Raw genomic sequence first — 15190 nt, 5'->3', positions numbered from 1 at the left:
AAAATTTCATAAATTTTTTAAAATATTTATTTATTTATTTTTGGCTGCATTGGGTCTTCGTTGCTGTGCACGGGCTTTCTCTAGTTGCGGCGAGCAGGGGCTACTCTTCGTTGCAGTGCACGGGCTTCTCATTGCGGTGGCTTCTCTTGTTGCAGAGCACAGGCTCTAGGTGCGCGGGCTTCAGTAGTTGTGGTGCACGGGCTTAGTTGCTCTGTGGCATGTGGGATCTTCCCGGACCAGGGCTCGAACCTGTGTCCCTTGCATTGGCAGGTGGATTCTTAACCACTGCGCCACCAGGGAAGCACAAGTGTTTTATATATATATATAAATAACTGAATCACTTTGCTGTACACCTGAAACTAACACAACGTTGTAAATAACTATAATTCAATAAAACAAATTTTTTTTAAAGTAAATGAAAAGGAAAGCCATACTGGAATAAAGTGTTTACAGCAAATACAAAAAAATTCATAAATGCTTCCATCCTAATCTGAGATTGAACTCAAAGAAAAAATGCTAAGAACCAGATTCTGTAGGTAAACAGGTATTTTCATATTGTCAGAGGGAAGGCAATCTGGTACAATGTAAGAATACATATCGTATATGCTTATTTATAATTAGGAAGAAAATCAGCAAGTTACTAAGGAAAATAAAATATTCCAACTAGGTTTATTCATTTCTATTTAAATCTCTTCCAACATTATTCTACATCTGGACCAGAGCTATTCATTGATTCAGTAAATATTCACTGAGAGTACTCCATGTGCCAGGCACTGGGCATGCAGCAGTAAGACAAGATCACTTCTTCAAGGAAGCAGAGTTTACATATCCAAATACTGAATATAAGTCTTTATTTAACACATTCACATTTAATTACAATGCAATTCCTTTCTAGCCAGACATCTTTATAGATTAAAACTTAAAGGGGGATAGTTTATAGTTTCACTTTAAGCCATGTAATACTTCAAAACACAGTTAAGCAGTCATTAAAATCTTTAAAATTACACTGAATAGTTCCTGCAACCACAATACCAAAGAGCCCTGGCTGTCTGTACATATGACATCAAGACTCTAGGTCACTGATACATTCTTAAAATATAGAACTGTGAATACGTGAATTAATCTGAATGCTCTGGGATTTCCTGTGTCCAGCAACATCCGAATTCAGCCTGTCACAAACCATGATGGACAATCTTCCCACCAACCAAACAATAAGCATTTACTTAACCCTGAACAGGAGATCTGGATTGATTACAATGTACCAGCACAACAAGAACATCTAGGTCAATAAGCACAGAAACTTGATTAACATTCCTTCCAAAGGTCCTTCTCTCCAGGTAGACGACACAAGGAAGGAAGCCCAAAGCAACTAAAACTTTTGCCAAGGAGAGAAAAACCTGTCTGCACTGGTTACCCTTGAGTTTCCCATACCTATCAGTTTGAGGAGGTATTAGCAGTTATTTCAGAAATAAGAACTGTGGGTGGGCAGGAAAACCTGTACTTTTACCCAGTTATATCTGTTTGCAGGTAAACACTCTTGAGTCTTCAACATGACAGTTACTCATTGTTCTGTTCATAAGCAATGAATTTACTATGAAAACACGCACTAAATAGAGGACTAATAAAAATAATTTTAAATATTGTTTGGTAATGTTTTTTACATTTGGGTCTTTACTATGTAAACATATTAGCTTAGAATATAAAGGCAATATTAAGTCATCAGTAAGACATACAAACCTTGAACTTTTTTCTCATAATCTTTTCTCATAAACACACTAATTATAAGCTGTATTGAACTATCTTCTCATTTGATTCCACTTGAGAATAACAGCATATATTTGTAAAAGAGTTGTGAGGAGGTCTGGGGTACAGTTTGTGGCCCTAACACCGAATTAACAAGGCTATGTGAAGTTCAAATCCAAGATAATGATCTGAACAATACTATGTTCTAACTGCTTACCCAGCATGAATTTTCCACATTACGGTTGATTCAAAGCAAATGAGATTCACTTTTCAAAGTTAGTAGTTACATTCCTTTAAAGTATACTTACTCAGCTACTATTATAAGACAAAGACTGATTTGTCACACCCAATGTCCCTGTTATACGATGTGGAAAAATTATTACTACTTAAGGTAGCTAACATTTATTGAATTTTTATTTTCTGTTAGGTGCTTTGTAAATATCATATCAAATCCTCACAAGAATCCTGCAAAGTTAGGACTTTCCTGGTGGCGCAGTGGTTAAGAATCCATCTGCCAATGCAGGGGACACGGGTTCGAGCCCTGGTCCGGGAAGATCCCACATGCCACAGAGCAACTAAGCCCGTGCACCACAACTACTGAGCCTGCGGTCTGGATCCCGCGAGCCACAACTACTGAAGCCCGCGCGCCTAGAGCCCTTGCTCCGCAACAGTAGAAGCCACCGCAATGAGAAACCCGTGCACCGCAACGAAGAGTAGTCCCTGCTCGCCGCAACTAGAGAAAGCCTGTGCACAGCAACGAAGACCCAATGCAGCAAAAAAAAAAAAAAAAAAAAAAGACTCCTGCAAAGTAGGTATTGATATTCCCTCTTTAAATTCAAGGAAACCAAAGTTGAGCCACATAACTGGGCCAAGATAACACGATTAGCAAGTGGCAGATCCGGGATCCCCAGCTGCTTCTAGAATGCCCCTGAAGTCCATTATTTTCTTCTATACTTTGCAGCTTCAGCACTCCACCCCAAGGATTAAATTTTACTCAGGGAAAATAAAAGAAAACAAAACAAAAGCAAAAACAAAGTAACACAGGCAAGGTCCTCTTGAAATTTCCTAAACAGTTATTTCAACAAAGTTAAGATTTGAAGCAGAGAAAAATTTTAACCGCTTTCATACTTTACACCTTAATGTTTCACAAACCGTATATTCCACTTAGTCACCCTTATACATCTAGTTTACGTTTTTAATAAGTGGGCATTTTCTTTTCTTTCTTTTTTCTTTTTTTTTTTTTGGCCGAGCAGCAAGGCTTGCAGGATCTTAGCTCGCTGACCAGGGATCAAACCCAGGTCCCAGCAGTGAAAGTGCCGCATCCTAACCATTGAACGCCAGGGAATTCCCAAGTGGGCATTTTCTGAGAAGCTGAGAATTCAGCATGTATCTTTCTGCTTGTGCTGGCGAAGGGTAAACCAAATTCTTCCTGACTATCGTGAAGGATGTCACTTGCTTAACTGTACCATTGAAAAAACCATCTTACCGAGTTCCCGCCACATTTACTTATCCAGGTGGACATATTAAGAACACCTGATACATTTAGAAGTGTTAAAAGATAAATGAAGTGGGGGGGAACTATTTTCTAAAATGACTCATTTCAGAACTTCTTTAAATAACAAACTTCGATGCCTAATTTTAATTCTTAAAAAAAAATCACCGATACCCATGAAACCATTGCCCAACTGGAGAAACAGACCAGTGTCTTACATTTATATGCTCCTTCTCTGTTCTGAATCCCTGCCTCCCCTTTTGAGGCAGCTACTTCTGAATTTTGTGTAAATCACTGTCTTATTTAAAAAATATTATTACAAATACACGGATGCCTAAATAATATTTTAGCTTCAGTTTTTTTTTTTTTTAACTGTAGCGAAAAGGGTTTCATACTGTATATAACCTAAGCCTTTCACTCAAAACTGCATTTTCTAAGACTTATCCACATTGCAGTGTGTAGCTTGTATTTTATCCTTTGGGCTGCTGTGTTACAAGGTAATAGTCCATCGTATGTATAAACAAGTTTTGATCTATTTTCATGCTGGTGAGCATTTGGGTTATCTCTAATTTTTCCGTTTTAAATGATATTATTTAGATACTTTTCAGAAATAGATTTCTGGTAGGTATGCCAATTCTTCTTCAACAGGTTTGAGGGTAAGAGACCACTTCACTTACTTCTTTTACAGTTAGCTGACTCCTCCTATTACTTAGTTCCTATTCTGCACACAATAGTGGTTCTTAAAATTTGTCAACTTGTGCAACTACATCAGTTTGTAAAGCTCACAAGTTCTGTTTCCCAAGGCTTTCTGGGTCACGGTTTTACAATTTAAGAAGAAAAGTCTCATCCCCTACCCCCAATTTCACTAGTTGCTGTTAGCACAAAAGGGTTCCCTTGATGAATTATCATCATGATGCCATCTGGGCAAGTCCAGATGTTTCTGCTAGATTATAAGATTATTCAATTGAAAGATCATGACTTTGTCACACGCTCCAGTCCTCCCTCTCACTCCCTTCCCTCTCCCACACAAAGATCTATTATATCTACCCCTAATGTTGAGATTGCTACAAGTTTAGGTTCATACACTTGGCCGGCTCAGTATTACTTTGTAGATATTCCAAGGAAGATAATATATACTATGAGTATACCTGAGAAGCTGAGTTATGATTGCTAAAAACACCACCAGGACTATTACATTGCATAATATTTTTCTTGTAAAATTAACCAGCATAAGACTGAAAATAACTCCTACCTTAATAACTAAAATGGATCTCATGGCTATGTGGCAGTAGGTAATAATTTACAGATGTAAAGCTACCAACTACTTAGTAGACAATCTTGGGAAACTTATCCTCCTCCTGTCTCAATTTATTCAGCTATAAAAATGGAACTAAATAACTAGCTTCACAAAGATCACAGGCTCCATGAGAAGAACTCTGCCTGTTTTACACACCATTACACACCTGCTTAAAATAATACCTACCAAATACCAGATACTCCATAGATACTTGTTGGTATAGATATGTAACTCTAAAGCACTCTATATGCTTGCAATGATATATTTCCACCCTCCTGTTTCACTTCAACCATGAAAACCCCCAAGTTCTAGAAAATCAAGCTATATTTATGCCCCAACAAACATGTCATTCTAACACAGGCTTTATTCATTTACACACAACAGATTCAATGATTTAACATGTATAAAGCACCTATTATGTCTAGCCACTATGGATATGAAGAAAGAACAAGGCAATAGACAAGAAACAGGAAATTATAGGTGTTTAAGAAATTCCTAAATCCCTGTCACACACATGGCTATTCAGTGTGGCTTACATACCTAACTATTTTCTCTATCACACTGGTGGCTTGTGAATTTCACGTTTATTCGTTTTTAGCAAATAGGGCTTTATTGGGTAGAACAAGGAACTAGAGGGCTACTGCTGCCTAAAGAGGAGCCTCCAGTTTAGGATGTGATTCCAGTTATGGGAGGTGGTGAAGGAGGCTGAGAGCACGTGGACTTAAGCCAGAATGCCCGCAGTCAATCCTAGGATGTGGACTCAAGCCAGAATGCCCGCAGTCAATCCTAGGATGTGGACTCAAGCCAGAATGCCCGCAGTCAATCCTAGGTCCATCACTTACAAGCTGAGTGCTTGTTTCTGCGCCTGTCTCTTCACTGACAAAATGGCGATACTCACATTAACTACTTCAGAGTTAGATGAAGTAATGAAAGTAAAATGCTCAACATGGCACTTTACACAAAGTAAGCAGTCAGTAAATGGCAGCTATTATCATCATTTTAATATGTGATTCTGCCTTCGAGAGTACTGGGAAAAAAAGCAAAAACCCAAAAAAAACCCAAAAACCCTATCAATCACATGAAATGAAAGTCAGTAAGGATGAATGTTCAAGGGACTAAGGTAGAGGAAAGTAAAAAAGGCGATCTGAGTAAAGGGTATGCTGGGGCATCACTTGGGACTTGAGAAAGGAAGAGGAGAGAGGGGTCAGAATTTTACCAAGCCTTCAAAACAGGTGACCAGATTTCCTAAGTTCATAAAAAAGGCAGGGGAAGCAGATAAATGTCTGTGGACAGTCCGTAAACAGATTCTAAAAGTAGAGAGAAAAACCATATTCTTAAAGGCAATATGCTGAAACAATTTCTCCCGCTTTCTACATGCCTTTTGCTGTCACAGTCTGCTAATCTCTCCTTTCCTGACGGATCATGAGGTTTCAGACTTTCCCACCTCTGCCCCACCATCCAGGCCACTCCCTCTGACACGTGCTGAGTGTCATGTCCATTCCATATGGAGCAAGTCTAGAACCAGACACTCACTAAGATGGGTTGTGCAAAGAGGAATATCATCTTGGCCCAGCAGCCCTCGATTCCTGATCTGTTATGTTTTAGGAAGACTATGAACTTCTCACAATTATTCAAACATAGCTACAGTAGAGGGCATGACAGTATTGATAGGTACCCTCTCAAGTACCACTGCTTTTGTAACTCTAAAAGCATTTCTTTTCACGTAATTTCAAACCAATTCTTTATGCTTATGGTATACTACTAACTTCCCAAAATAAATTTTAAAGCTCATACTTGAGCCACTTTGCACTGTAGGAAGACATTATAATGTTAATAAGGTTTGTGTAGAAATGTAACAGTTGTGATGTTCTGCAAAGTTCATTAAAATGGGATTCTACTTTTATTTATGATGGCTACAGGTTACTTATTGTGTAATGATAGAGAAGCAGCACATCTTTTATGCAACTTGTTTAATTATTTAAGGAATTTTCAAAAATATTAGCCAATAAGGAATTATCATTGTTTCATCCAGTTACTTTGGCTAAACTCTCATCATCATCCACCTAGACTTTTTACTACCTATAACATACACTAGAAAAATATGTTCTCAGCTTCTTGATAAAATTTTACCTGTTTAACACATAGGTTTCTGTTAAAAGTCAAACAAAAAAGGGAAAAGATGAGAGACAAAATACAGTCAGGTGAACATGTTTTGAAGCCAATACTATTCTTTCAGTCTGAAAAGTTGCTTTCTTTGCCACCTTTCCTCTGCTGTTTCTCCCACCCAAGAACTTTTTCCTGCCTTCTACCCAAACTGGTTTCTTTAAGGCCTTGGTGAGGGAGTATACAGTGATTAACAACATGAGCTTTGGATACTCAGACTATTCAGGAATATGAATTCATTCTCTGTCCTTCAGTTAAAAAAAAAGCAATATATAGAAATATTGAATTATTATGTTGTATACCTGAAACTAACACAATATGTCAATTATGGTTACCAGGGGGGAAGGTTGAGGGGAAAGGATAGTTAGGGAGTTTGGGTTTGACATGTACACACTGCTATATTTAAAATGGATAGCCAACAGGGACCTACTTTATACCACAGGGAACTCTGCTCAATATTCTGTAATAACCTAAATAGGAAAAGAATTCGAAAAAGAATAGACGCATGTATATGTATAACTGAATCACTTTGCTGTTCACCTGAAACTAATACAACATTGTTAATCAACTATACTCCAATATAAAATAATAATTTTAAAAATGTCTATTATATATCAATAAAAACAAAAAACAAATAAACAAAAAACACTTCTGGGGACAGGGCCAGAAATCTGTGTTAACAAGACCTCCAGATGATTCTGATGTGTGCTAAAGTTTGAGATAAGACTTTTCCTAAAACCAAAGAATCTATATCTCCAGAATATAATCTTCTAAATTCAAGGTTACTCTATCAGAATTTATTTTATAATAGCTTAGATATCACTAAAAGACTGAATCAAATACTCTGATGAAAAACATATGTTGCACCTACCTGTATGAATTCTATATGAACTACTCCTCCTCCCCATTTTTTTCTTTTCAGCTTTCATTGTTAAGTGAGTAGTTTTATGCACTGGCTCTTCCATCTAATGGAAATTCTAAGAAATACCTCTTATAAATATAACCCCCCAAACTGATAAGTACTGATACATGTGGAGTTTGTGCCTCCCTGCCTAGAACATAAAAATATTCTATAAATGTAGCCACTAAGTACCATTACTGTCTTACTAGTCACATTCTTTATTCATAATTGTTTGGGTTACAGAACTATAGTAAAATTTCTGTTATCTAATGAAGAACCTTTTAGGATCCTCTAGTATCCAGAATGAAGCTAAGATCAGAACTAAGAAAAAAGAAAACTCTGAAAGAATGAACCCATGATTATCAATAGCACAGCAGCCAAAACAAAGACTCACAAATTACATCTAATATTCTGAAACTGTTGCTTTGTCAATAAGAAGCATGACAGGACTTTTTGATAATGCCAGGCCAGAAGAGTAGGTAAAACAAAAGAAAGCAGGCAGAAGAGAAGGGGAGAAATTGGCTGGGAAGACAAACTGTTGACAGTTTAGGCAGCAGTGGTGATAAAAGCAAAAGCAGGAAGGCAAGCAGCAGACAGCAAGCTTAGTCATGAGGTAGGAAATGCGGGCATGACCCAGCTCCTGGGACCTTAGATGCTCAGGATCCCAGGTCATTTCAGCTGTGTGTGGAAAAGGACCCACCTGCATTTAGATACTCTGAAGGGCTAAACTACAGGTCTCTGGTAGTCACTAATCTACAATTACACACCGAAGATGCTACGTTTCTGAGGGTTTCCCCCCCCTTTTCTTATGGGCCTTTACATCTGCCATTTGACAAAACAGCATTTAACGGATCAGAAAGTGGCTCTTTGCATTCTGAACACAGCTGGGAAAGAGCTGATGGCTGACAGATTTGTGAATCCCAGTACTGTAAATGAAGGCGCTGCTCTACATTAATTATAACAAAAGGCTGTCTTCTAAAAAGTCACACATCAAGCTAAAACCTACTAATGTGAGGTGAATGCTCAAAACTTTTTGGTTCTGATGGTTCAACCCTTCCCCTGCACACCTCCCAGTTTTGAGCAGATGCCTCTACATTTACAGATCCAAAAAAACGTGACTTTTGTCTTTTCAGAGTTTGAAAAGCATACAGCAGATGAACTGATTAATGTGTATTCAACTCCTAATCAGGTATCATGTTTTCTAGAGTACTATTAAACAATGAAAAAAGAACAAAGAGAGAGACATAATAATAGAAATACCCATGGAGAATAAAGTCAATGAAAAAATACATACATACATACACATACAAATAATGTATATATGCACATATACCTATATAATACATACATATCTTTCTATTGTAGGTGTGTGTATGAAACTGTGAACATAAAATTGATTTTCTCCTCTTAAATACACCTTCCTGGGTTTATGTGTAAATGAGAGCACTCTTTCCCCACATCATGGACTCTTAAAGAGCATCCATGAGAAACAGTGAATGCTTCTAGAAGCCTCATTCTCTGCACTTTCCAGGGCTCAACCAAGGCATTCACTGTTAAGTATACTCAACTTTGACATGGGTAGTCACTGTAACGTTTCCAGTCCTTCCCAAGGCCTTTTCCCCCCTTCTTTCTATTCCTTTCCTAGCTCTCCTCCTATCTCAAAACAGCGCATACAAATACAGAAAGAAAGCTGCTGCTTTGTGAGTGGACTTCTTTTTGTACACTGATGTATTCGGGAGAGAAAAGACAAGGGCAGAGATGTGGGCTATTTGTATGGCATTGCTTTAAACCTAAATGTTTGTGGTAGCTCTGGGAGTTGAAAGAGGAAAAGAACTGACAATAGAAGCTGATAACCGTGCAAATGGCAGGGGTGCCTCTTCCCTCCAACACCAAGGAGAAGCCATCTCTTGTCCATTCTGTCCACTCACGAGACGACTTCTAAAGTTAGGATGGAAAAGGAAGGCATTAAGTGTTACTGAGCAAGGGCTGGTGTGCCCTTGGCACAGAAAGCCAAACTCTGATAACAGGTGTTTGCGGCAAAGTAAGGGTTTATTTGCAGGGCGCCAAGCAAGTAGAATGGGCAGCTCATGCTCAAAAGACCCGAACTCCCGGATGGCTTTCAGGCAAGGGTTTTTAAAGACAGTTTTAGAGGAGAGGGTCGTAGGATGCGTGATCAGCTCATGGACCTTCTTCTGATTGGTTGGTGGTGAGGTAACAGGCGGATGTTTCAGGAATCTCAAACTTCTGGTTCCAACCAGTCTGGGGTCTACCTTGCTTGTGGTCAGCATGTAGTGGCCATCGTCCACCTGGATGGGGGTCTTAGTCTCTACAGAGCAACTCAAAGATATGCATCAGATTGTTATCTATATCCCTTCAGGAGAAACCAGGAGTCCTGTGCCGCTACTGTCCTCTTCATTGACTGCTTGCATCTGCTCTTTGGAACTCAGGGAAGGCCTAGGAGTCTAAAGCCTTTTTTTCTACAAACAAGAAACGGGACTTTTGTACTTGGGGAGGTCCCACAGGGTCCTGCTTGGTTTCAATCCCTGCTTTACTTTGATACTCCTCAATCCTGAGGGGAACAGGTATGGGACAAGAAAGGAAATAGAGTTTTTTTTTTTTTTTTAATAAATTTATTTATTTATTTATTTTTGGCTGCGTTGGGTCTTCGTTGCTGTGCGTGGGCTTTCTCTAGTTGTGGTAAGCGAGGGCTACTCTTCGTTGCGGTGTGCGGGCTTCTCATTGTCGTGGCTTCTCTTGTTGTGGAGCACGGGCTCTAGGTGCGCAGGCTTCAGTAGTTGTGGCATGTGGGCTCAGCAGTTGTGGCTTGCGGGCTCTAGAGCTCAGGCTCAGTAGCTGTGGTGCACGGGCTTAGTTGCTCCACAGCATGTGGGATCTTCCCAGGCCAGGGCTCGAACCCCTGTCCCTTGCATTGGCAGGCAAATTCTTAACCACTGCGCCACCAGGGAAGCCCGGAAATAGAGTTTTGAATAGAGAGGTTAATCATAAACTTGGCAGAAGAACTTGGTTTTAGGGGGACTTGGTTTCAAAAGTATTGGACCATGGCATGCAAGTAGCTCCTTCTTATAGAGTTGATGAGAAATTGGAATGGACAGTCATACACCAAGGGGGAAAAGGCCCCAGGCAATATGAACACATACATCTCTGTGAATGCATGCAAAAGTTCTGGAAGAAAACTCACCAAACTCAAAAGTGGTATTCTCTGATAATAAATTGTGGTGCTGATGTGGGGTGGGGGAGAGGAGGGTTTGGGGGCCCACAGAGAGGAAAGTCACTTTGTGCTCAATGTACTTTTGCATTATAAAACATTTAAATAGTGAGAACAGATCCATGTGCTACTTGTAATTTTTACTTTAAAAAAAAAAAAGGCATGGTAGAAATTTGAGATTTAAAAGCTAGGAGCATAAAAATTTAGCAGATTACCAGCACTCAGAGTCAGAGAGTGACATAATCCAACAAGGCACATCAGAAACCTTTCATATTGCATTTAAGCTTGCTGAATGTTTCATGGACATTATATCCTGCAAGATTTTACACTGAAACCTTACATGTCATGAACCCTGAAAGGTTTTTGCTACCTCCTCTGCACACATTTTTGCTATTCTTCATCGGTGTCATTTATAACAAAGCTTCTAAACTCAAATGTAAAGGTTAATTTAAAAATCTCTGAGTACAGTCAAGACTTCTAAAATGAAGAGATAATAATGCCTTAATAAACAGTCTATCAAAATGATTATATATTATACACTTTTGGCAAATACATCAGCGAGAGTTAAAAATTCAGTGTTGAGGAGGCAAATATTCATTGGCTGTTGAGGCTGAGTCTAAGTACTGCCCTGCTAACTGAAATGAGAAGTCTTTGAAAAACTGTTGGTCTCAGGTTGCTCAAATGAGTCATCAGGACACCCCGAGTTCTGATATCCAGGTACATCATATAAAGCAATATTGCACTGACTCTACAGAGCAGCAACAAGGAAGTATTTTTATTAATATCCAGAGAATTCCTTTTTGCAAGTATGTGTGTTCTAAAGTACATATAAAAATAACAGGTAAAAATAAAAACAGTACAAAACAAAAACTACTTTAAGTCAGTTTTATAGTTGAATAAAATAAGTATCAGGGATCTTTGACAATATGAACTGTCCTCAGTGACTGGTCTTTAAAAACAGTGTAAGTGGGACACATGTATTTTCCCAGTAAATTTTATGAGCACTTACACACCAATAAACTATTTCAGAAATTAAAGACCAGGATGAACTATTAGAACTTAATGTGCTAACAAATCATGCCATACATCTGCTACTGCTGTAAGGCAAGGACCAAGGGATCACAGTTACGAAACTTTAGATTTAAGTTCTCCATTGCTGATCTTGATCATGCTAAGGCCCCAATTTTCGGACAATACTTAAAAATAAATAAATAAATAAATAAATAAAGTCAACCCTTAATATGAGGAAGGAATCAAATAAATCACCTGAAATTCAGATAATTCCCATAACTGATACTGGCCAACAGTTGAAAAAATTTTCTATTATCACACCTTCTACCACAACTGTTACACAGAGTTATGAAGAACTGAGAGGAGGGTCTTCTTCATCCTATAATGACTGGTTAATAAGCAGATTACACAAAAATAGAAATTCTTAGGAAGAAAAAGAGAGGCTGTGCTTAAAAACAAAGTAGAAAGCAGATGCCTTAGAAAATGAAAAGCAGTGTTGCGAATATTCTTATCTTTACCTCCTCTGCTTATCAAAAGACTCATTTCTGACATTATTAGACACTCTCTTTTGGAGATTAGCAGATTACTGCAACAAACTATGACTTTACTAAGACTCTAGGTCTATGGTCAGTGTTGGCCCCCGTTCTAGGTAACTAATAAAGAGAAGCTAACAAAGGACTACCTCCAGCTGAATCCAATGGACCCTAATCTAGGGAGGAACCATCCAATCACAGTTTTGGACGTCTGCTATTCACTTAAAGAGCATGGGCTCGGTAGGCAAAGAATCTGGGACAACTTCATTCCTTCTCTCACGCTGTTACTTAGGACAAATCACTTAATCACATTGATCCTCAGCTTCCTCACCTGAAAAAGTGGCATATTTGGCTTACAGAGATGTGACGATTAACTATGATAATCACAGCACATGCACATAGAAAATATTCAACTAATGTTAACCCTTTTCTAGGGGACGGATCAGGGGCAGAAAAGGCAAAGTCAGGGTTTCTTGGCAGTGCAGAACAGTTAAAAGGTTTGCTTTGGTGCTAAAAAAGAAACCTCTAGCTGTGTCTCAGAGAGAGGCAGACAGACAGAGACAGATTGATCGATTGATTCCCTCTTCACCTTAGGCAAATTTCCCTTTTCAGAACTCATACAGCAAAGTAGTCGGCATTTATATCATGCCTTGTATCTTCAGTCACATTTTCATACTCTAAGATCTTGTCTTTTTAAACCAGACTTAATATTCTTCAAGTCTTTTATACACATTGCCTACTCTAGGGCCCCGCTCACAGCAGGTAGCAATAGACATTTGTTGACTGATACAGCACAAAGTGCGGTGCGCTGCATTCAGAGGACTCCGGTGATAGTGCTTTTAAAAGGTGGAGGCCTCTTCCTGTCAAACGATACTATCCTGGGAAGTGCCCTCCTAAAGCCACACTTTCCCTTCTCGTCATCTAGCGCACAGTTCCTGATTTCTCTTCCCATTGTGGGGGACGGATATGTGATATTTACGGGTGTGGAGTGAACGCTAGTAAAAAATTTAGTGGTCCAACCGAGGCCACGCGGGCGGCGGCGGCGCAGCAGCCACACCTACTCGGCCGCAGCGGCGCTGGGAGCCCACAGAAGGCGGGACAGCTGGGCTGCCGGGTCTCCGGACACCGCCCCCTCCTCGACTCCTTCAGGGAGGGCTCCCACCGGAGACCCCGGACTGGGACCCGGCGAGCACGTGGGAGGCTGGCGAGGACGAGCGCCCGGCCCGGGAGGGGAGAGGAGGCCGGGCGGGAGCCTGCGGCCTGGGGAGACTAGGAGGTAAACAGTCCGGCGCCCGGACCGCGGCCGCCCCCCTGCGCCCCCGGATGCGAGCTTCCTCAGAGCCGCCCCCAGCGCCCTGTCTACCCGTTGGCTCGGGGCCCTGCTCAGCTCCGGGGAGCCAGCAGGAGGCGGAGCTCCGCGGAGCCGGACTGGCCCTTCCCGGCCGAGGCCCCCCTTCCCCGCCGGCATCCCCCTTCCCGGCCGCCACTCACGGTGTTTGCCGCCGCCGCCGCCGCCGCCGCTCGGGTAGTTCAGCAGCAGGAAGGGCAGCGGGGAGCCCGGCGACGGCGGGGTCCTCCAGGAGCGCTGTTGCTGCGGCGGCGGGCGCGCTACGAAGCCGGCGCCTCCATCGCCCGAGTAGAGCAGGAAGAAGGGGGCAGCCACCGGCGAGCCGGGCTCCGATTGCCCCGCGGGGGAGGCCAGCGGCGGCCCCGCCTCGTCCTCTCGGTCCGCGCCCCCGGCTGGAGCGCTGCGCGGCTCCTCCAGCCGCTGCTTCCCGCCCCTCGCCGGCTCCTCGCTGCAACTTTCCGCGCCGGCAGTGGGCGGCGGCGAGGTCTCAGCCATGCTCGTTCCTTCCTTCGCCGCCGCCTCCGACTCGCACCCGGGCCTGGGCAGTGGAGCAGAGGGTCACGGCGGAGAGCCGCTGCCCCTTCCCGTCCGCGCCGCCCCCACCTTTCTCCTTGGCTACGGGCCGGCGTCTGGGCTCTGCCGCTCAGTCTACGGCCCGCCCCGCCGGGGTCCGAGCCAGCTGGAGGGACGGCCCCGCCCGACGGCGCGGTCTCCCTACCGGCCGCCTCCTCCCGCCTGCCCCTCCCGCCCCGGCCCACAGCCTGCGGCGCGGCTCCCCTAGGGGGCGGCCTCCTCCTCTTCCCACTTCCCACCTTCCGCTCGGCTCCGGCGGCGCTGAGCTCCCTCCTGACCCTGGGGGAGGATACGGCGCCCAGTGCCTGGTTCTTACCGGCCCCTGGCACGGCCCTCCTAAGCGATCAGGTGTGTTTGCCCCCCCGGTGCTTGAACGGTGGGAGACCTGGCGAAATATCTAGCGGCGCTTTTGTGTGCAACCGCCCAACTTCATCGGTAGCACGGAGGCACAAAGATCTGGGTTGAAGAGGCGAAAGCTAATTTTAAAAAGGAAACTGCTCCTCACCCCCGTATTAAACTGTACCCTATGCCTTGCATACACTATAACCGTTCATTCACGGTTTTGATTTATGAGCTTTTTATGTGAGACACCAGAGGTGGGTGTCTTCCTTCCCCCACCTCTTTTGTTCTCTGTCATGTGCCCTGTATAGAAATCTTGTATTTGCGCTGACTTTAACTCCCTGGTTTTCCGGGGTTCCGCGTGCGCATGAATGCGTTTTAAACCAAACAGCTTAGAATTTATATGACAGGCGTCTGTTACACGGCGACAGTTTTCACTTTCATAGTGCCTGTGTCTCGCTAGTAATTGGCCACTGTTGCTTTATTTTGAATATTTGAATCGACGATTACTGATCCAGTAATTCCAATAAATAAACATTTCCTTCTTTAATAAAGACAATTTCC

At 42.1% G+C, this 15190-nt stretch overlaps 1 protein-coding gene across 5 annotated transcripts in view; it reads right to left on the bottom strand.

The window, feature by feature from the left end:
- RUFY3 (RUN and FYVE domain containing 3) overlaps nt 1–14427 on the bottom strand; it is an 83115-nt gene extending 68688 nt beyond the window's left edge. For 2 of the 5 annotated variants that reach the window (XM_061192355.1, XM_061192357.1), the window contains exon 1: nt 13858–13889. Coding sequence is in view for 3 of the 5 variants with exons in the window: in XM_061192354.1 (XP_061048337.1) it covers nt 13858–14209 (352 nt within the window). In the remaining 2 variants the exon portion in view is untranslated. Of the gene's footprint in view, nt 1–13857 lie in introns of all 5 variants that reach the window. The other 3 variants (XM_061192354.1, XM_061192353.1, XM_061192356.1) reach the window with 3 other exon arrangements.
- Between the last annotated feature and the right edge of the window lie 763 nt (nt 14428–15190).

Source organism: Eubalaena glacialis, chromosome 5 (assembly GCF_028564815.1).
Source record: "Eubalaena glacialis isolate mEubGla1 chromosome 5, mEubGla1.1.hap2.+ XY, whole genome shotgun sequence".
NCBI classification, from domain to species: domain Eukaryota; kingdom Metazoa; phylum Chordata; class Mammalia; order Artiodactyla; family Balaenidae; genus Eubalaena; species Eubalaena glacialis.
Note: the sequence above shows the minus strand (reverse complement) of the source record. Positions and strands in the feature narration are given on the sequence as shown.